Genomic DNA, 21,867 nt, shown 5'->3' on the forward strand with positions numbered 1-21,867 from the left:
ACCAGCACAACAGTGACTCCTAGTACTAGGTTTTCCATCTTTATTAAAAAGGTCAAACATCACCAGCAGCAGATATAAAATATACATAGGAAAGGTATGACAGGTGGTACTGCTCAGTGTATCCCCTTCCTTGGTCTTCTCCCATTTCAGAGGTACATCACAGAACTCTCACGGCCTTGGGGGGCGCATGCCAGGTGGAGGGGGTCCTGGGAATAAAGTAAAGACTTGAAGAGAAAAGAAGCAGCAACACTAAACAAAAAAAAAAAAAAAAAACCAAAACCAAAAACATTTCCCCATGCTCAAAGTAGCCACAGAACCCCTTCTGGCACCAAAGCACTTTGACATCTAGCAGAGCTAGGGAGACACTGGAATGCATCACCCTTCAAACATTTTATTACAGCTCCTCAGAGCCCCATGGTAGCGGGGATCGTCTGTGCTCACCTCTCATCCCCGGGGGTGGTGGTCTCATGCCTGGGGGGGGCATTCCCATGGGAGCCCCTCGGCCAGGAGGCATTCCCATGGGGGGGCCCATTGGTGGTCTCATGCCTGGAGGAGGCCCCATCATTCCTTAAGCCAGAGAAAAAACAAGCATGTCAATCCAGCTGAATATTCAAGGCACTAGCTGGGTATTAGGATATCCTACAATACCAGATATTCATCAGAAAAATTTTATCACCAATTTTGCAACAAAACATGAGCTCTACAGAGTAATTCCTACCTGGAGGAGGGGCTCCTCTGCTCATGGGTGGGGGAGGACCCCCACGCCCTGGTGTGTACTGAGTTGGGGCTCCTGCTATGCTGGCAGTGGCTGCTGCAGCAGCAGCTGCAACTGTTCCACGACCCTGGGGTGTCATCACCTGTAGACAAAACAAAGAGACTCAGAAAAAATAGAACCTGCTTTATCATAATAACTAAAAAATCTCATTGAAATTCCCCTTCAGAAATTACACCAGTCTTCTCTTAACTTACCAAAGAACACTACAAACTGTAATACAATTCCATGGATACCACTTGAATTACGTGTGAAAAGCTACACTTTTCAACCCTCTTTTGTCGTACAGGACAATACCTAGGGAGATCTAGTACCAAAAAAAGCCTCACCAGGCTCAAACTTTGTGGTAATAAACTAAGATTACAGTTCTTCCACTACACCAATTTCTTGCATCACACTGGTACCAAAAAATAAAAGCCACAGGGGTCATAGTATCTCACCTGTTGGGATGGTCCTCCCACTCCTCTGACAGGGCCAGCTAATCCTGCTGGAGCTTGTGGCATGGGAGTACCAGCTGGAACTCCCCTCCCTGCTGCTCTCCCAACACCAGGTCCTCCAGCAGCTCCAGCAAGGGGCACGCGGGCAATTCCAGTCTGAAAAGACAGCCCCCAAAGAGAAAGATTTATCAGAAATCCTCAGAGTCTACAGATGCCCACAGCCTTCCTTTGTCCAATGAAATGTCCCAGCCCATAAAGGAATTAGAGCTTCCTGCAGAGAAATTTGTTGGACCTAGTTACAACAGCATCTGTAAGATCTGTAAGTCTCCAACAATACAATAGCAGTGTTCCCCTGCAAAGAAGTAAATTCATCAGATTTCTCTTCTTTTTTCTTTAACTTTCTACTCATTCTTACATCTTTTGGAGGTGGTCCTTCAACCGTCATGGACACCAGGTTTTCCCCTCGCAGCAACACAAGACCAAGGACTCGTTTCTCTTCCCGTTCTGGCTGTTTTGAATTTTTAGGTCTGGGGAGAAAAAAAAAATTGCAGAACAGAAGGAAAACCAGAATGAATGAATACTGCTCTTTGAGCTGGCAACAGAATATATTACTAGGCTGCTTCTCCAGAGATGAACACATTTTTATATGCCACAAACGAAGTACAAAGAGAAATCTAAACTGCTACAAATAGCATCTCATATGTTGGCTATTTGGAAAGAACCGAAACAAAGGGTCCGATAAGCTTTGGCAGTTTGGGGATTTGACAAAAGAGACTAAACCCATGAGGGTTTTTGCAGGAGCCGGCAGCACTCGCTGCCCCAGCGCTGTCCCGGCTCTCGCCCCGAGGCCCCCCCGATGAGGGCCGGGCTAGGGGCGCCCCCAGCGCTCACTTGATCTTGCGGAACTCGTCGCAGTCGCAGAGAATGAGGTTCATGTGCTTATCGAAGGCCTTGAACGTGCCGATGAAGACGCGCCCGTCCTGCAGGATGCACCGCATGCGGTAGTCGATGTGCTGCAGCATCTTGCTGCTCTTCCCCACCGTCTGCAAGAGAGCGCCGCGTTACCCGCGGCCCGGCCCGGCCCGGCCCGGAGCTCGCTGCACCGCTATCTCGCGGCACCGGCGGCCCCCAGCCCCGCGGGCCCGCCCGGCTCACCATGGTTGCGGCTTTCCGTGTCCCCCCCGCCGCCGCTGCTGCCGCCGCTCCCGCCGCGCTCCCTCGCTCCGCGCTCCCCGCCCGCCCCGGCGGAAGCTCCTACGCGCGGCCGCCGCGACTTCCGCCCGCGCTGCGCGGACCCCGCCCGTTCCGGCGCGCCGCGGCCGCGCTTCCCGGGGCGGGGCGCGCCCGGGGGCGGGGGCTGCGCAGAGCTCCGCGGCCCCGCGCTCGCTGCCGGGGCGGAGGGAGCCGAGCGCGGCCGCCGCAGAGCCCCGCGCCAGCCCGAGTGGCTGCCCTGCATGAGCTCCCGCACGCCCGGCGCCTGGCGCTCGCAGCCGCTCCCGGAGGCGGGGCACCGTGGGCACGGGGAACTGACGTGAGCCCCGCCGCGGCGGCCCCGGAGGCGAGGAGGGGCGCGGGGACGTGGGACGCTCGGTTAGCGGCATTGACCCGGCTGCGCAGGGGGTGCGCTGGGGCGGCGGGTCGGGCCGGGCCGGGTCTCCATGGTCCCCGCGGTCTCCATGGCAGCGCGGCGGGCGCATGACGCGCCCAGGGGCGGTGCCAGCGCCGGCAGCGCCTCGGCGGGGCCGCGGGAACGCGGGGCGGCCGCGGTGGGGCCGGGGGAGCGCGGGCGGGCGAGGGCGTGGGTAGAGATAGGGACAGGGATAGGGGCAGGGACACGGAGCGCAGCCGTCGGCGGAGCGCCTCGGGACTGCCGCCTCCCCGGGCGCGCTGCGGCGCCGCGCCCACCCTGCCCGCGGCCCTCACTCCGGCCTGGCTCCTCGCCCGGCACGGCACGGCCCGAGCAGCTGCTCCCGTAGGTCCCGTTGTGCCCAGTGCGCCGCCCCCGCTACCCCCGGAGACACCGAGAGGGGCGAGGCCGGTGCTGCCTCGGGAGCCGAGGCACAGCGCGGCCAGGGCTTAGCTGAAAAATTCTTGTTTAATTCCTGTAACAGGGTTTTGGGCCAAGCTTCAGGGGTTGACGCCTAGCTGGCGGCTTTGAAGTCACTTGACTGATTGAAAATAATAAAGCAGTTCTCTTTTTGCTCGTTGCTATCAGTTTCTGTCTTTGCCAAGAGACGGTCTCTGTCGTGCTGTGTTGAAATGTACGTTTCCAGGGCCCATAGGCGTAGTGCTTTACCGCCAAAGTGCAGCCACGGAAGGCATTTGGAGCAATGTAAGATTCCAGAGGCGGGGAATCTGAGCCATTTGCTTCTCTGCTTTATCTAGACAGGGATGTTTCTCATTGCTTGGTGTGTGAGGTAGCATAGAATACTGCATAGCCTTCAGGCTGGACTCTGCTATCTCCTACCTTTTCATGCTGCTTGGCCAAGGAATGGCTTCTCTGCCCACCTGTCCCATTAGTCCCTGTGCCAACGTCACTTCCAACTTTAGCTTGGCTGGTTGGTACCATCTGGGGGCTTGCTGAGGACTGCCAAGGGTGTTTTGTTGCATCTACAGGTTTCAGAAGCTGCAGCTATTTGCTTGTTGACTGAGGGATTCTACCAGGCAGCTTTTCTTTTTCAGGGAATGTTCTTTCATCCTCCTCATTTTCATTCTGTGTGCAGCACACTTTGTTCTCTATCTGTAATGAAAAGAAGATTGAGTTTGTGAATAGGGAAATTCTGCTTAAAATACTGTAGTTGTTTTAGCTTGCAGCTTCTCAGAAGTCTTTTGAATAGTGTGGTTTTAGTGGCTCTGCTGATTTTTCCTTGCCCTGCAGCTAGCCCTGCGCCACAGCTTTACATGACAGATCTCACTCTGCAGAAGCAGACTGAATTAATTTTTGATGGATTTCAGTTTGGCTTCTGTCTCTCTGTACAAATTGTGAGGAATTGTTTACATGGTGTTGAGAAGAATGTGCTGTGAGAGCATGCACATAAGTGAGTGACTGGTAAACACAATGACGCAACACCATGGTCTGTACCTCTTCACAAGAGCTTCTCAACAATTTTATCAGCTCTGTCACTGTTGCACTGCAAAATATCCATTGTAAAACCAAACATCTTGACACCTCTCATGTCTGCAGATGCACAGTGAGATCTTTTCAAAGCACGCTTTTGGCAGGCAGCCTCACGTTAAGAGGCTGACCTGAAGTACCCTTTGTATTCATGGTCCAGTTATGCTCTTCTAGAAAGCTGCTCCTGCTGAACTATCGATCTGTGTTGGTCCTTCAAAGCATTGTTTGACCAAGGCTGTTCTAAAAAGTTTCCTGTTTTTTTAAATTTTTAATTCCTGCTTCTCTGGGTTCTCCTTAGCCAAGTCACCTTGGTGTTCAAATCTCTGCCTTGGTAGAGATACCTGTGGTGTCTGCTCTGTGCAAAAAAACCCTGAAAATATTTCTCAGAGTCTTGAAGCTCTGTTTCTTTCACTGTGTATTTGCTGTGCCTTGAATACTGATGGGAATAGGGAGCATGGTTGTCAGTCGTGAGTGGGTGCTCATTTATGGAAGGAATTTGGGGCAGAAATAAGTGTTAAATATCATAGTGAGTTACTTTGAATTTGTATGAAGCTGAGACCTTTTTTTTTTTGGAGATACCAAGGTAGTGCCATACACCTTGGCTGGTCCCTGGTTTTGGTGGTGAGGATATCAGGGGAGCTGCAGGTAGAGTGCATGACCTCTAGGTGCTGTGTGCCTCTGCAGTACTTTTTTGGCATGAAACAGCACATTTATGTGGTTATTAAGAATGTGATTTAGTGGTGGACTTGGCAGTGTTATGTTTATGGTTGGACTTCATAACCTAAAGGGTGTTTTCCAACCTAAATGTTCTATAATTTCTGCAGGATTTCCCCTCGTATCAGCATTTCTGTTTTAATGGGCACTTCCCTATCTGAATGAGGCATGTTCTTTGAGTGGGAAAAGACAAGTTAGAGATTTGTAAAGGCTTCTACCTCTAGTAATCTGGACATCTTTGTTTTGGCATATAAATTGCTGTATTTTCTTGTACTTTTCAGTAGCAACTTGTCACTTGCAATCCTAATGAAAGACTATGACTGTACTGCAAGAGGCTGAAGGGAAAAGTGGTAATTAGATGCTAATTACTCATGCATAATTACTCATGGGTAAATTAGTTTAAAAAGTTACAAATTCAGTTCTTAATTCTCAGGGACTAATCTTTGAGCCTTGTCTCTACACTGTGTATTTGTTGTGTCTTGGACATTGAATAGATTTCAATGTTTTTTGGTTGTGACTGGCTCACTCGTGGGAGAGGTAATTACCTGTTCAGTTATTAGAGGCTGGGTACTGGGGATGTTGAGTGTGTGATTTCTGCACAGGACTGATGTTTCTCAGGCTTTCAGTTTAGGTCATCATAGCCTTTAATTGCTGGAGAACAGTGAGTGGAAATCACACAGCATTTGGGAACTTCCTGTTTCTAGATTTAATACATGGAAACCCTGCAGATCTAGGGGTGTCATACAAATTGGGCTCTTTGGGGAGTACTGGTTGCATACTGGAAATTGCCCTGATTTGGTGCCCTGAGTCTGCTGCTTTTCCAAGGTCAGCCAATGTGTGCTGCTTATCTGGAAGGTTGGAGATGTTATTTTGAACCTAACTTGACTGGCACTTTCCTAAATGAGATGTGTTTACTCTTAAGAGCCATTTAATGAGTTTTAAGAAAATACAAGCCACTCTAGGGATTGGTGCTCAAACAGAAAGAGAAGGCCAGGAGTACTCACTTGTAGCCATCTCTGTGAATTGGGGTTGGCTTTCCAGAATATTGTGAAATTCTGAATCTGGCTTGCCAGATACTTCCCAGGTGGTGGGGGGTGATAGAGTGGAGCAAGGCTGGCTGTCCTAGGAGTGCAGAAGGTCACATAGTCCAACTTTTTGGGCACAAACCACTGTGTCTGACAACTGACTGGGACCAAGCCCTGAACACAAGCTTATGCTCTGAAAGGCAGATAAAGGAGTGAAAGGTACACTTCCAGGGCAAATGCTGAGTTACCTTATTTTCTGTGATGGATGCTGATGTTTTGGATTTACAATGTTACAGGAAGGGAATAGGATAAAGCTAGCTTTGCCAAAGAGCCTGTTTGGTATCCTGAGTGGATCAAGTTGTCTGAGAAATTTGTATGGGGCATGAGTAAACATGAGCCCATGGGAGGGAGGCTACCTGGGCAGTCTATTCCTGCCGTCACCTACAGCTGAGCCTAGGGAGCTGCTGCTTCAGTAATCCTGCACCCTGAGCTGCCAGTACAGACAGTGGGTGGCAGATGGGGCTTTGCTGATCAGTGACCCTTCTTATGAGTGCCCCAACAAGCTCTCAGAAGTATTTCTCAGGTGATGAAGCTGGGCATGCAATTTCATAACATGCTGTTTGTGTGAATCTTTTATCTCTGCTAATACTGGGTGCTTTGTCCCTGTCAGGCCCAGGAAACCATAAGGCGGAGCTTAGTTGTTTCAAAGCTTGATGTTAGATCCAGTGTAGCAAGTGAAATGGTTTTCAGAGAAAGATGCTCACTTGTCCTTTCTCTTAACAGGTGTGGAGGTGTATGCTGTTGTAAGGGCACCTGGAGGAGTCTGGAGCAATGCCACCACCTTCAGACATTGTGAAAGTGGCTGTTGAGTGGCCAGGTGCCAATGCCCAGCTGCTGGAAATAGATCAGGTGAGACCTGGTAACCAGATGGGGGAGGAAAGGCGCCGCAGCGTTGATACTGGAATGTGGGAAGCATAGAAATGGGCAGTATTCCTTTCTGGTTGAGAGGAACACGGCTTCTGAGGACTCTCTTTCTGTTCTAGAAAAGGCCTCTTGCATCCATCATCAAGGAGGTCTGTGATGGGTGAGTAGTTCTCTGGGAATCCTTGTGGAGAAAGTCTGTCCTGCTGACAAATCTTGCTGGGTTACTGTGGAAGTCTGCTGCTTGTCAATGTGGTGCTAGCACAGTCCATGCTGCCTGCTGCTGGTTTGGGCCACAGAAAGGGCTGGGGTTTGAATTGTGAAGAAAAGGATCTCCTGGAAAATGGGGACCTTCCATTTTTATTCCAATTCTTAGTGTGTGCATTTGTATGCCTTAGGGTCAGTTTCTCTGAGGATTGGCCCATCCTGCTGCTCTTGAAGTGTAGGCCTGTTCAGGTATTCCACAGAGTTGATTTAGAGTAGGCTGAAGTCCCACATTGTCCTCAAGAGGAATTTTCTCTCCTCTTTGGGAGACCTGATTTCCCCTGCTAAAGCTTTGCTTGAAAGTTCTTTTGCAACTTCCTGGGATCAAGCTCCATTTCCTAATGGTCAGCTAGAAGAAAGAGGACAAAGATGCTTAATGTACCCCTCTTCTTCCTCTGCCAGGTGGTCACTGCCAAACCCTGAGTACTACACGCTGCGTTATGCTGATGGTCCTCAGCTGTACATCACTGAGCAGGTCAGTGTGAGAGGCAGCAGTTTGTGATAACCCTGGGGGAGAGTCCAGAATGTCTTGGACTACAGTCATGGAACAATACTGCACTAATCCTTGAGGAGCAGCATCTCTGTTCTCAGAGAGATTTAGATTCAAATGGTGCCATTCAGCAGAGGAGCTTTGCACTGCTCTCTTTGCATGCCTGGGTGTGGGGACTCAGGCACTCAAATTCAGTACCCTCAGTGGGGTTGTGTGGCATAGAAGCCTCTTTACTGTGCATGCAGATGTGCACTGTAGATCCAGCTGGGTTATTTTCCACCACTTTTCCACAGTTTAAGTTTGGGTTTTCTTTCCAGACTCGCTGTGACATCAAGAATGGGACCATCCTCCAGCTGGCAGTGTCCCCGGTAAATGCCTCCTCACCTCCCTTTTTCTCAGTAACTCTCCATGGGTGGCAGGCTGTTTCTTACCTCTTGGCTTTTCTTTCTCCTTCTCCCCAAATTTCAGGGTGGGTACCTTTGTTGTGGGCCCTTCCACGCAGTGAGACACACACTTTTTGTTTTCCCTCCTGCCTGTGGTGTGTGTCTTTCCTTTGGATGCTCTGCCTTTTATAGGACTTCCTGTCAGTAAATCCAGTCTGCAGTTTTAGTGCTTCTCCTAGATTAGGATGCAGTGAAACACTGACAAATGTATTCTCAATGTGAATGCATTTAGCATGGTCAGTTAGAAAGCAACAGTTCCAGCAACTGAATGCAAAAAATTAAAGTAGAGACAAATTTGATGAAGAGGAGGTTGTTTTTGCTGAATTATTGCTATTGTGCCTTCAATAGTAATTTTTTTCAGCTTTCTTTTTATTTAAATTCTTAAGCCTTTTTCTCTGCAAATTCTTGGCATAGAGCTGAGGGTGAGTGGGACTGGGAGAAGGTACTTGGGCAAAAGGGAATTAAGAGGATATAATGATCTGTGTCTGAGAAATCTTACAGAATGTCTTGTGGATACACAAAATGAGATCATGCTTCTCTTTGAATCTGTGAGACTTTTTATCAATATTGTATTTCCTTAATGGTGTTGCTCCATATTTCTATACCCACCTCCACTCACCTCAGCGAGGAGAAAACAGGCATTTGCTCTAACATGCAAACCAGCATTTTACTCACCTCCTGCTTGGCTGCAACTGTTGCTGAGAGAAGCCTTTTTTTAGTCTGTCTTAGACTTGCTGACTGCAGCTACTGAATGTGACTTTGCTGCTATCTCTAGCCCAGCTCTGCTCTCCCTGCCCACCCGTGGGCTTCTGACAGAATGCTGATGCTGGCAGGACTCAGCCTGCAGGTGCCTGCTCTGTAACTGGCACCATCCCTCTTTCCTGCCAGTCCAGGGCAGCTCGCCAGCTGATGGAGAGGATCCAGTCCCACAGCATGGAAGCCAGGCTGGATGCCATGAAGGAACTGGCCAAACTTTCAGCAGACGTCACCTTTGCCACAGAGTTCATCAACATGGAAGGGATTACAGTGCTGACTCGGCTGGTGGAGAGTGGGACAAAGCTTCTATCCCAGTAAGTTTCCTTTATTCCAGGGCTCTGGGAGAAAGCCTTAAATAAGGGGCTCATTTTGCTTGCTGAAGTGGCATTAAGCAATTTCACAGCCTTAGAGCAAATGCTGATCTGTGGAGACAAAATCTTTCCAGTCATTTGCTAAACTCATGAGGCAGAAGAGGAGACAGTCTTGATTTGCTGTGGAAGGTTCCTCGAGCACAGTCACAGTGAACTATGGTACAAAGAATTCAGTTGGATTTTCTGTTGCAGTTGTTATATTTCCTTGGGAAGTACTTTTAAAGTCTTGATAACTTACTGTAATAACACTTATAGCTCTTCTTATATATTAGCAACTAATACATTTTTGGCATTTTTTGCAATCTTCCCTTCAGTCTCTTTTATCTTTCTGTCTTGTGGTTATGTATTAAATTTTCCACAACTCATGCTGTGCCTTCATTTTATTTCAAGTCAGGTGTCCCAATATTTAGAGGACAATTAACTTCCCTTATTTTCTTTTCTGATGTGGAAACGTGTTTGCTCCTTTGAGTAGCCAAGTACTGATCCTGGTGATTGTGAGTCTCTGGTGGCAGGACTAGGGACTTACTGCTGCTAATTTTAATTTGTGCTTGTAACCAGGAAAAATAAAATATCTTTCCACAAAACAGTAAAATTATCTGCATGAATGCATACACTTTATTGCTCCCCCAGGTGCCACACTGTGTTATTGGGAGAAAGTGGTGACATTTTTCTCTTATCCAGCTTGGGCAGGCTTTTTTTCTTGCCAGCAGATCTCTTGTAACTGAATTCTTCAATTTCTCAGTTATAGTGAGATGTTGGCTTTCACCCTGACTGCCTTCTTGGAGCTCATGGACCACGGTATTGTCTCCTGGGACATGGTCTCAATAACCTTCATCAAACAGGTGAGTTTGGGTGGAGGGGAGAGTGGATATTATTTCTTTCCATGCTTTAATGCATCTCCCAGGAAGAGCACAAGACTCTGAGAAGCTGAGTGCTGTCTGAGAGCACAGTGCACCCCCTTTGTGAGCCCTCAGTCCCCACAAGTGTCTGCTGGCAGCAGCTGACCTGCTGTGTGCTCAGATTGCAGGGTACGTGAGCCAGCCCATGGTGGACGTGTCCATCCTGCAGCGCTCCCTGGCCATCCTGGAGAGCATGGTGCTCAACAGCCAGACTCTGTACCAGAAGATTGCAGAGGAGATCACTGTGGGGCAGCTCATTTCCCACCTGCAAGTGTGAGTGTCCATCCAGCAATGGGGGGATTTATACCTATTTTATAAACTATTTGTTTATTTAAAAATATGTCCTCTTACATTTGGAACACTTAACGATTGCATTACCAATATGACAACTTAAGATTTCAAATGTTTTTTTTTAAAAAGTATGATCCTAGGAAAATATGTTCTGTGTTCTGTAAGAACTTGGGCACATGAATGTTGAACAATGATATTTAGCTTTAAATAATTGTCCAAGTGTGTTCAGTGCCAGGACCAAACCTGCATTTCACTAGAATAACTTCCCAAAGGTCCGGCTGTCTGTCACTTTTACCCCTCTTTAAATTATCTCCACTAGAATCTAAGAGCTCATCATCTTCTGGGTTTTGTTCTGCATACTAAGGAAGAAAACAATTGCTTTTCTTGCTTGAAGGGATTAAAAATTCTCTTCATTTTCCTCCCTTTCCAAACAAACTGGCAAATTAATTTCTGTCTCTTAGGGCTGTTTGTCTAGGTCAGTTCTACTCTTCATTATAAAAAAGCTGCATGTAGTTGTTAGAGCTTTGAACAGGTTGGGTTTTTTCTCAAGCCTTTTAATTCTGTGTGTATGGAAAAGCACCATTTCTGAATGTGATTGATGCTCTTTAATCAGTGATCAGTAGTTTAACCAAATTATAGTGCAAACAAAGTGTTGCATCAATGTCACTGCATGCTTGGAATGTTTATACATTTGAATTTGGTTAACAGAAAAGGTAAACAAGTTCTCCTGAACACCCCAGCAGCTTTGTTCTGCAGAGAGTATATGTTCTTTCAGCTTTATGATTTCTGGTTTAGTCAAACACAGATTTGATCCACATTGAACACAGTTGTGCAGGATTTTTAAGCAAATTATCTTTGTTCAAGACAGAAACTTGTGTTTAAATGCTTCCAGAACACAAATGGTCACTTAAGAAAGCATCCATGCAGGGAATATTTTGGAAGGGGAGGGGGAGGGTGAGTCAGGATTTGCTGGTGGTTTTCTTGGCAAGGCCATCAGGAGGGAACAGTTCATAACAGAGGATATATTCTGGAAGAACATGACCATGGAAACAAGTCCAAAGGAGATGAGTTAGAAGAGGAGAAACTAACCTAAAAAATTGTTCTGCTTTGTCAAAAGAGCAACAAACCCTGAGAAGGAGAGCAAAAGTGAATGGCAGACTTCAGAGACCTGTGCAGCTTGGAGGCCCAAGGAGAACCTAGGATGGTGCATGGAGATTTGCATGCTTGAAGTACAGCAGATTGACCAAAATGAAAAAGATTTGGAAGGGAGCAATAGAAGAAAGAATATGGTTGTTATCCAGAGATATGTCAAAGTGAGGAACATAGGTATTTAAGCTAAAAGAAGTATTGGCTTCAGATCTTTTATGAAAAGATCTTTTATTTCTACATGTATAGTTAAATAAATAAAAAAAAAAATTTAAAAACTAAGTATATTCAAGCACACATACTCTTTTAGGTGGTACACTGGACTTGTGTTCATCAGAAGAGCTTGATGCAGGAGTGCACTGGGTCAGGCTGAGGGATAGAGTGACTTGACAGCCAAGGTCCACCCCCAGAAAGAGTTAGAGTATTGCAGGAAACAAACCTGCATTTGACAGAATATCAAGAGGAGGACAAAAGAATAACATTGACATTTAGAAGCTTAGTTTTGTGCTAGTTTGAAACATGACAAGTATAAGCACATGCTCTGTGTGACCTAGGAAGGGGCTAAGCACCCTTTACCTGAAGGAGCTCTGCAGTGAAGCATTCTTTCCCCTTAGTTCCATTTGATTTTGGTGGCTTCCATTGGCATAGGGGAGAAAACTTGCTCCATGCAAGGTCCAAGCTGTGTCCATGCAGCAGACTGTACCATAACCAGGTTTTACAGAGATAGTTTCAGCACTGGAAACAAACTGTGGTGGTGCTTGGCTGCAGTTTGTTCTGCCTCCTGGATAATGAACCTGTCAGTCAGAAATCTCTGACAGTTTTTTGCAAGCCTTTTGAAGAGTTGGACATCATAAGCATGGGTTACATGAGTCCTGCTTGTCTGCTGAAAATGCACAACTGCTGTAGTCAGTGTTCTCATGGTGCAGGTAAAGCTCTAATGTTCTGTACTGCCTGTTGCATTACAAACCTCCCCTTTTTTGTTTCTGCAGCTCAAACCAAGAGATTCAGACATATGCCATTGCCTTGATCAATGCCCTCTTCCTGAAGGCACCTGAGGACAAGAGACAGGTTTGTTCTTGCCTTTTGACTTTAAACCTGAGTGATGGTGGCTGCCTGGCTTTTTATGCCTCAGAAATCACATTATCTGGGCAAGGTAGACCTCAGACCTTGCCAAGAACTTAAGTGCCTGTTTCAGTATGGCAACAGAGGAGAAAAAGTACCGTCCCATTAATAATGTGTCCTGGAGCACACACATCTATATTTAGGACATGCTCAGAGAGGATTCTGAAAGACCTTCAGAAACAGAAAGTAATCCTGCAGACAGCATGGGAAGTTTTTTAAGTTAATTGTGTATGGGAGATGTAGGCTGAGTAAACTCCTTGGGGCTGTATGTACTTAATAAAGAAACACCCACCTCCCTCTCCCCCAAAAAGGGACATTTCTTAAGTCATAGAGGGATATTCCTGCTGACAAACATGAGAATTGAAACACTGCCCTGCTCTGAGGAAGCTCCCAAGATCTCAGCTACCTGCAAGATGTGCATATGTGTGTATTGTGTAGCTTTGCTGTGTTAAGCCTTTCTTCTCTAGTGCCCTGTTTGTGCCTTATTCCTGGACTCCAAGCTAAATCCTGTCTGCTTCTCTTTGTGCCTTTTTTTGCTTTCTGCCAGCAGGACAAGCTGCTTAACCCACTAGACCTGCCCATCACTGTAAGTAACTGCAGCCTGGGGGCTGGTCATGTAGGGGACTGTAGGCATGGTAGCTCTTCTCTAGCTGTGCCTCCTTGTATCCCAGGGATGATGCCCACAGCCTCAGAGTGGATGAACCTAGGGAGAAGGGTGGGAGGACTCCTGGGGATGCACTCAGACTGTGCAGGGGAGAAGAACCAGTAGCAGGAGAAACCCTGAAGGGTTTTCTGTGCACACAAGGTCATACAGATGGTCATAAAAGGAAACTGATTCTGCAAGACTGACCAGGTGAACCAATTGTAAAACTGGAAAAAGTCCTTTAGCAATCTGAATCTCCTTAAACTTACTGCAGCATAAGCTTATAGCCCAAATCTCACTTGTGCTAATGACAGTTTCATATCCAGCTGCATCCTTCTAAAGATAGAGCTGTTTGTCTGTGAAGAGCAGTCACGAAACTTGATGCTTACTGGGGACTAGAGCATAAATTCTGCCTAATCTGTTACTTCTCCCTTATGGTAATTGTAGTGTAAGAATGTTTTTTGCCCTCTGATCACTCCAGGGAAATCACCATTCTTGTTAATAGGTTGATTTGGAACCTTCTCTATTGAGATACTGGTAGGTTTTTTGGTTTTCTGCATGGCACAGAGAATGTTCCACTTTTTTCAAGGATGCAGCACCTTCACAGTAGAAATTGCCATCTCAATAAATGTTACATAATTTCTAAAATGAATGGATATGCTTAAAAATAAGAAATGGATATGCATGAAAATAAGAAAAATCATACTCCTCTGCTGGTAATTCAGCAAAGATAGTAGACTTCATAGCAAACAAAATTCCAAGGGATTTTTCACTTTTTTCCCCCTCCCTTGAATACAATCCAAATGACCACAAAGAGCCATGGACTTGTCTAAGGGACTTGGAGTATCTTCCATATGAATAGAGCCTGAGAGATATGGGATTGCTCAGCCTTAAGAAGAGAAGACTCAGGGAGGCTTTATGTGTTTAAATGTCTGATGGAAGGGAATAAAAAACAGGGAGCCTGACTCCTCTCAGCTGTGACTCCTGTTACTGACAGCACAAGAGGCAGTGGGCACAGCTTAAAACCCAGGAAATTCCACATGAAATGTGCACACCCACACAACATAAATATGAGAGTGGTCAACACTGGAACAGGTTACCCAGAGAGATTTTGTAGTCTCCATCAGTGGAGATATTAAAAACCTGGCTGGACACAGGCCTGGGCAGCCAAATCTGTTTGATGTTGCTTGAAACAGCAGAGTTGGACTAGGTGATCTCAAGACATCCCTTTCAGCACAAATCATTCTGTATTTCTGTGACCATCAAGCAGCAAAATGGGCTTTACTGGACTCTCAGCAGAGCATAGATCTCTTAGCAGTGGTTAGACTGTATGTGTGTCGGTGCTTCTTTCTATGCTGTTTAGAATTGTTTAATTGTCTTTGTCCTTCCCACTTCTTATCTGCTTCAGTCACCTGTTAACTCCATCCCACGTACAAACCAATTCCTTCAGAGAAAGGATTCTTTGTGTGGCATGCATGAGCAAATCCTAACAACAGAGCCTTGTCCTATTCTCAGTACTACATCTCACAAATAGTAGTAGAAAATAATGACTCAGAGGGCAGTGTGTTCTCTCTGAAAGCACCTCCTACTTCATCTAGATGCTCCTTAGATACCTTCCACTCAAGCACTGACTCACTTTGGTTGTAAGATGAGCCCTGCTGAACTTGCAGCCATTACAGCGTGACTGTCAGTCACTGTCTTGGTTCAGGAGGTTTCTGTCTGGATCAAAAGTGGTAATAGGAATTCTGAACAAGGTTAATGCACACATTTTAGCAGACATCTTGCTCTGTCAAGAGTGATGTTGATAGGAGCAGTTGGAAAGTCTTGGATTGCTCAGGATGTACAGCTGATTGAGTGCAATTGTCTGAGACTCCACATCTGCTCCCAGTTCTCAATCTGCACTGCACAGGAATGTGAAGAGAGATCTCAGACTGTCAGTTCTTTTGGACTTCTTCCAGATGATAAAATGCCCAACAGATTTTTCTTACCCAAAAGTTGTTGCTTGTAGCAGCAAACTCATGATATTCACCTTGACATTAGCATTCTCCTAGCAGGGGTGATGAGATCACTGCTATGTTAGAAAGTGCATCTTCACAATTTCCAAGGAAAGCACAGGTTAGGTTTTTGCAGATGAATGTGTAACTGAATGTGTAACAGATAAATGTGTTGCTGGAACTGAAGGCATCTTGCATCTGCTGTGACTGTTTGTCATCATGACTTGATGTTTAAGAAACCCTCCTCATCTAGAGAAGGAAGCCATGCAGTCAAGAGCGAAACTGGAAGCTTTCCTCTGAGCATGAAAATTACTAGCCTGTATTTTTGTAAATTCAAATGCTTCTGCAAATTGTCCTCAAGCTGACTTCTGATCATCTCTTTATAAAGTGGACAAAGGAAATAAATTTCAGAGGGAGGAGACCTGAAACCTTCATCCCATAGCTCTTGTTATCTTGGGTGTTTACCTTGGTATAAGAAGCTGTGAAATGTTGATTGGAGGAAGCTCTTATACATTGCAGATTTTCCTGGGCAATGCACAATGTGCTCCCTGCTGCCATATCTCCTAATAGTGAAGTACCATTTGATGTCCAACATTAAGCTAAATTTGCTTCTGTGCTTTGATTCTGCTAGTGGCTTTCTCCACACTAGTGATGTTCTGTAGGGAAGGCATCTATGAGTTGTGGTGAGATACTATGCTAAATTGTCGGTCTGTAGAAAAGCACTTTGTTGTGTGCCAATGCTATCTCCAATTCATAGGCTTCTTCCATTTTCTCCTTTCTGCATAGTGTGGGCTTTTTGTTTATATTTCACTCATGTTATTTCATCTTTAAATTCCACAACAGGAAATGGCTAATGCATTTGCCCAGAAGCACCTGAGGTCTATAATCCTAAATGTAAGTATGTCTGGAATGACAAAGTGCTTCCTAATGTCCTCTCAATAGAGGTTTCACTTGTGTATAGTGTAAATTCTACTGCCCTCAGGGCACTTGCAGAAAAGTGACTCTTTCAAAGGTAAAGCTTATTCAAAAGGGAGTTACCAGGATGCTGCTTTCTGCTCTTACACAGCATTATAATTATGCTTCTGGTGGGGTATGGAGGTTAAACAACTGAATGTTCATATAGAGAGATGCACATGCAGTCTGGCATATGCCTAGGGTTAATACCTCAACTTTTACTTGCATTCTTTTAACTTCTACCCTCTCCTTTATTTTGCAGCATGTGATCAGAGGAAACCGCCCCATTAAAACAGAAATGGCACATCAGCTCTACGTCCTGCAGGTCCTGACCTTTAATCTCCTGGAAGAGAGAATGATGACCAAGATGGATCCCAATGACCAGGTCATTATTAGAGCTGAGGAAGGTCTGATAGAATAAAATGTCTAAAGAGCCTCATTCCTGGGCTCCCTAGCACTATGGAATTTGCAGTGCATGGTACATAAGGTTTCAAACTCGCCCTTCATATTGTCAACCTTGATATTAGGGTATGCTCATGACCATCCTGCTGCATTCTGTGGGACTTTTAGATGTAAGTGGGCACTGAAAGCCATATACTTCTTTCTTCACCAGATGTCAAACTGGCTACTTAACCTCTATGGCAGGCACATAATTTTATCCATTTGCTTGCAGTCTAGGAGGAAAACTGGTCATTTTTCAGGTGTCTGTTACTCAGCTGTATTACAGTTTTTAAGGAGAAATGCCATGGCATTATCTGAATGACTAGAAATTGCCTGTAACTAAACTTGCAGTTAAAGAAAAGCGCAAACAAATATTTTGCTTTACCTACTGTACTGAAACTTGCCATTTTGAAATGGATTGCCTCTTTGTGTGCATAGTGCTCATGACCCTTGGCATCTCTCTGTGTTCATTGTGTGAGCTCTGAGGAGAGATGCAGGAGTGTGCAATATGTGAAAATCCTGCTGCAGTAATTGATCACGTCACCATTTCCCTGCCTTTTGTCCTTCAGGCACAGAGAGACATCATATTTGAGTTGAGAAGAATTGCATTTGATGCAGAGTCTGACAGCAACACCGTCCCTGGCAGCGGAACAGAGAAACGCAAAGCCATGTACACCAAGGACTACAAGATGCTGGGATTCACTGTATGCATCTGACTGTAAACCTTGTCAAGGCAGTCTGAGCAATCTCCATAGGAGTTGTGGAGAAATAAGGAACAAAAATAGCTGTTTCTTTTACCTTACTTTGGTATCTGAGTTTAGAGATGCAGTTTCACTCACACTCCTGGGGAAGATCATTATGAATTTGCTGATGGGTTAAATGCAAGGGTTCATTAGGCATTCTCTGGAGGTATTTCCTTACCATATATGCTATGAAGAACTTGGAACCAGCCTCTCCTCTAGAAAGTTCAGATAGCATTGTCAGGAGGTGTTCTGGGTTGCCTCTTGGATAGATGTGAGGCAGTGCTTGATGGACAGGTGGTTTATAATTCGTTCAGAAAAGGTTCTCACACAATTTCTTTGAGCTAATTTGTCTGGATTCTTTCTACACACTCTTTTCTCAGAATCACATCAATCCAGCCATGGATTTTACACAGACTCCTCCTGGGATGCTGGCATTGGACAACATGCTTTACTTGGCCAAATTTCATCAGGACACCTATATCAGGGTATGTGAAGCTGCTGATTTTTACATATGCCAGCACCTCAGCAGCTCTTCTTAGTGTGTGTGGCATCCTGTTGTTGTAGATTGTTCTGGAGAACAGCAGCCGAGAAGATAAACATGAGTGTCCCTTTGGGCGCAGTGCCATTGAGCTCACCAGGATGCTTTGTGAGATCCTGCAAGTTGGGGAACTCCGTAAGTACCATTCATTCATTACCCAGCTTCACAGGCTGCTGGGCTGATGCTTCTAGAAACTAATATTCACAAGCATTTGTACCTTGATCTCACTTCTGCCATGTAAGGAAAGTATGAGCTTGGAGTTAGCACAGTTGATGTCTGAGTGATAACATCATTATCAAAATAAAGTTAGAAATTTTGGTGTGTGCACTCTGGTTCTCCTGAAAAACTGATACATGCAGAAAGCGTCAACTTCTCAGAGCTTCAGGAGGCTCCTGTATAAAAAAAATAGTCTTGAAACCATCATGAACTTGGGAAAAGTTTGTTAGCTCTGACAGTTTCAAAACAGCATTCTGAGAAAATTAACCACTGTAAGAAATTCCACCAGAGGAAGGTGGGAAACACTGCAAGCAGTTATTTTGGGGGACCAGGATGAAAAGGGCATGAGTCACAGAGGTTTGCATGGTGAAGTGTGGGGAGAATTGCTGTTGTCAACAAACAATCTGTAGAGCGACAAATTATTGAACTGTCTTAATCTCTTGGAGTAAATACTATTGCACACCATCAGTTGTCTGTCACTGTAGTGGACTTTAGTTACTCCTAGTACCTTGTGTCCAATATGCTCACATGACTGTGGTTTGTTTCTTTCTGAAGCCAATGAAGGCAGGAATGACTATCACCCCATGTTTTTCACCCATGACCGTGCATTTGAGGAACTGTTTGCCATCTGTATCCAGCTGTTGAACAAGACCTGGAAAGAAATGAGGGCGACAGCAGAAGATTTTAATAAGGTCAGGGGGAGAAGAGATATTTTTGTAAAATCTTTGGCAGATCAGCACATATTCACTCAGTCTGTATATTTGGTTAAGGAGTAGGGCACAGAAGATATGATAGGGAATTGGTGTGGGCTGTAGGGGAGGATGATTTTTATTTGGAATGCCCTGAGGTCCTTCTTGGTTCTTCTGGATCTTCAAAGTCACGACTATCCTGATAGTCCTGGCCCTGGTTATCCCATGTCAGTTCTTTGCTGCCACTGAGCTGTGCTCTGATTCTCTGCTGCCAACAAGAACGTGACTTGTTTTTCTTCCTGTCCCACCTCTTTAGGTTATGCAGGTTGTTAGGGAACAGATCACAAGGGCTCTGCCCTCTAAACCAAACTCCTTGGACCAGTTCAAGAGCAAACTGCGCAGCCTGAGCTATTCTGAGATTCTGCGGCTACGCCAGTCTGAGAGAATGAGCCAAGATGACTTCCAGTCCCCACCTATTGTGTACGTGCCTAACAAAATCAGTTACCTTCTATCTCTGCCATTATCTCCATTTTCTGCTTACTCTTCCATATTTGATTGCCAGGGAGCTGAGAGAGAAAATCCAACCTGAGATCTTGGAGTTGATAAAGCAGCAGCGCCTGAACAGGCTTTGTGAGGGAAGTAGCTTTAGGAAAATTGGAAATCGCAGAAGACAAGGTAAGGGGACAGTGTCTGCTGTATTTTGTCATGTGAAGAACTGTAGCAAAAAAGATCTAATTAATTAATCAGTCAGGAGGCATGTTGCCAGAAAGAAAGGCTGGTTACTTGGCTGTCCATATCAGCCAGTAGTTTGGAATGGCACAAATGTGCATTTCTAAGAATACAGCCATCCCTTTGTGAATAAGAAGCTGGGCTGAGGAGCTGGGCGAGCAGATGGATTGGGTGGAAAGGCTGTAACATAGTGGCTGTGAGACCTTATGTGAATGATCTTGCTCAGCTTACCCTTGGTGTGTGTTCCAGAAAGGTTCTGGTATTGTCGCCTGGCTCTGAATCACAAGGTGCTACACTATGGAGACCTGGAAGATAATGCCCAGGGGGAAGTGACATTTGAATCTTTACAGGAAAAAAGTAAGTCCTGACTACAGGCTGTGCACTCTTCTCTGCTCTGCTGTCTAGAGGCTGAATATAATACTAGATAAAGATGAAAGACACAAGGCTGAAGCCCTGACTTAGGAGATACCAACTTTTCGTCCTTGCCCAACTTCTTCAAATCTTGGAATTACTTGATAGTTCATTTTTAAAAGCCAGCTGCAAGGATGTCTTACTGGTAATATGTTTTGGAAAAACTGCACTAACGAGCTAAAAAAACAAACAGTGTTCAGTTGCAAAGACAAAGTTCTGTATTTTCCTGGTTAGAATTGCTTGTTTGGGAGTTTTACTTTTTCACTGTTAGTTCCAGTTGCAGACATCAAAGCCATTGTCACAGGGAAGGATTGTCCGCACATGAAGGAGAAAAGTGCACTGAAACAGAATAAGGCAAGTGCTCCCTTTTCACTCTCATTAATATCTAATGCTGTAGTGTTTGAGATTGAAAGCAAGCAAGAGGAATGAATGATCTCCCCCACTGCAAGTGTGTTGTGTACAAACCCCATCTCCTGTCTGAGCCCTTTCCTGGTGTTCCTTTGTGACTGCAAGGGGCTGTAAGCATGATTGTGCTGTAGTCTCTTCAGAATTGCTCACAATACCAGTGTGAGAAAGTGAACTGGGGTGGCAGGCAGAAGGTGCTGTAATGTTCTGTTCAGCTGGTGAGTGAAAGATTCTTTTCCATTTAGGAAGTGTTAGAATTGGCCTTCTCCATATTATACGATCCCGATGAGACCTTGAACTTCATTGCACCTAATAAATATGAGGTAAGAAACATAGTGGTTAAGCAGTAGAATATATAGCAATTGACTTCAGAGATTAAGAAGGATCAGTTGCTTCTCATTAGAGACTCGAGCAGGCTGTCTCTCCCCAGGTTCATTCCTAGAATATGTTGCTGATGCTTTATATGAACCATCTTTGTTTCCCCTTAGTTATAGGGAAAACAAAGGGATGAAAAAATTCTTTAAAAAGAAAAAAAAAATCCCACAGTAATTCCCCCTAGTCTGGACTGTTACTTTTTTCCCCCTATGATGCCTAGATTATGTTTACTTTTTTCATTTGTTGTCCCACACTAGAAACTCTTGTCCTTCTAGTGCAACCATGGGCTCACACTTTCCTGTAGGCTTTTAACTTCCAGTGAAAATGGAAGTGGGCACCCCACTTGGGATTCCAAAAAATCCCACTGGGGGTGGGATTTTTCCCTACATATTAACTCCCTCCAGTGTTTCCTGTCTTAAAATTCTCTAATTTTTGCATGGACAGAAAGATTGGACATAAGGTATCGTTTATGCCCAGAGTCGTGAATGACCCCTTCTTTCCCACAGTACTGTATCTGGATTGATGGGCTTAACGCCCTCTTGGGGAAGGACATGTCCAGTGAGCTGACCAAGAGCGACCTGGACACGCTGCTGAGCATGGAAATGAAGCTGAGGCTCCTGGACTTGGAGAACATCCAGATCCCCGAAGCGCCGCCGCCGATCCCCAAGGAGCCGAGCAGCTACGACTTCGTGTACCACTACGGCTGAGGCCGCGGGCCCGCCGGGCCGTGCGGCCGGGGCCGCCGCTCGCTGCCGTGCCGCGGGCTGGGCCCGGGGGTCCCGGCGCCGCCCGCCTTTTGTATCGGTTCCAATAATAACCAGTAGCGCTCCTGGCCGCCGCCGCCTCCGCCTCTTTCCGCCCTGCGCGGAGCGTCACCGCTGCGCGCCCGCCCCGCTCCGCCAGCGCCGCTCGTTCCCCCGCCCCGCCGGCCAACGTCACCGCCGGGCCCGCTTCTCCCCCCGC

At 45.9% G+C, this 21,867-nt stretch overlaps 2 protein-coding genes across 7 annotated transcripts; one reads left to right on the forward strand and one right to left on the reverse strand.

The window, feature by feature from the left end:
* Nucleotides 1-17: 17 nt before the first annotated feature.
* On the reverse strand, nt 18-2,514 carry SNRPB (small nuclear ribonucleoprotein polypeptides B and B1). The gene is made up of 7 exons (XM_005491279.4): nt 2,365-2,514; nt 2,101-2,252; nt 1,625-1,736; nt 1,213-1,365; nt 719-857; nt 442-567; nt 18-206 (listed from the first exon to the last, which is right to left on the reverse strand). Exons 1-7 carry the CDS (start codon nt 2,365-2,367, stop codon nt 169-171), a joined length of 723 nt encoding a protein of 240 aa, XP_005491336.1. The 5' UTR covers nt 2,368-2,514; the 3' UTR covers nt 18-168.
* A 36-nt stretch (nt 2,515-2,550) lies between these two features.
* On the forward strand, nt 2,551-21,739 carry ELMO2 (engulfment and cell motility 2). Of its 6 annotated transcripts, none has more exons than XM_074553786.1 (22): nt 2,551-2,829; nt 6,847-6,972; nt 7,107-7,147; nt 7,651-7,723; nt 8,056-8,106; nt 9,070-9,251; nt 10,051-10,150; nt 10,329-10,480; nt 12,634-12,712; nt 13,314-13,352; nt 16,247-16,297; nt 16,620-16,742; nt 17,368-17,502; nt 17,922-18,026; nt 18,106-18,214; nt 18,851-18,987; nt 19,301-19,464; nt 19,547-19,659; nt 19,963-20,070; nt 20,396-20,482; nt 20,779-20,852; nt 21,411-21,739. In XM_074553786.1, exons 2-22 carry the CDS (start codon nt 6,895-6,897, stop codon nt 21,609-21,611), a joined length of 2,202 nt encoding a protein of 733 aa, XP_074409887.1. In that variant the 5' UTR covers nt 2,551-2,829; nt 6,847-6,894; the 3' UTR covers nt 21,612-21,739. The 6 variants fall into 6 exon arrangements, with proteins under 6 accessions (XP_074409887.1, XP_074409888.1, XP_074409889.1 ...); XM_074553787.1 differs by having other exon boundaries at nt 2,551-2,799; XM_074553788.1 differs by having other exon boundaries at nt 2,551-2,767.
* Nucleotides 21,740-21,867: the final 128 nt, after the last annotated feature.

Source organism: Zonotrichia albicollis, chromosome 17 (genome assembly GCF_047830755.1).
Source record: "Zonotrichia albicollis isolate bZonAlb1 chromosome 17, bZonAlb1.hap1, whole genome shotgun sequence".
Taxonomy (NCBI): domain Eukaryota; kingdom Metazoa; phylum Chordata; class Aves; order Passeriformes; family Passerellidae; genus Zonotrichia; species Zonotrichia albicollis.

Bases quoted from the DNA above. Each gene is read 5' to 3' on its own strand.
- SNRPB (XM_005491279.4), bottom strand. The intron at 1,737-2,100 runs GTGAGCGCTGGG...TTTTCTCCCCAG, and splicing joins GACGAGTTCCGCAAGATCAA to ACCTAAAAATTCAAAACAGC. The intron at 1,366-1,624 runs GTAAGAATGAGT...CTGTCTTTTCAG, and splicing joins AAGGACCACCTCCAAAAGAT to ACTGGAATTGCCCGCGTGCC.
- ELMO2 (XM_074553786.1), top strand. From the start codon at position 6,895: ATGCCACCACCTTCAGACATTGTGAAAGTGGCTGTTGAGTGGCCAGGT. The intron at 12,713-13,313 runs GTTTGTTCTTGC...GCTTTCTGCCAG, and splicing joins CACCTGAGGACAAGAGACAG to CAGGACAAGCTGCTTAACCC. The intron at 18,988-19,300 runs GTCAGGGGGAGA...CCACCTCTTTAG, and splicing joins CAGCAGAAGATTTTAATAAG to GTTATGCAGGTTGTTAGGGA.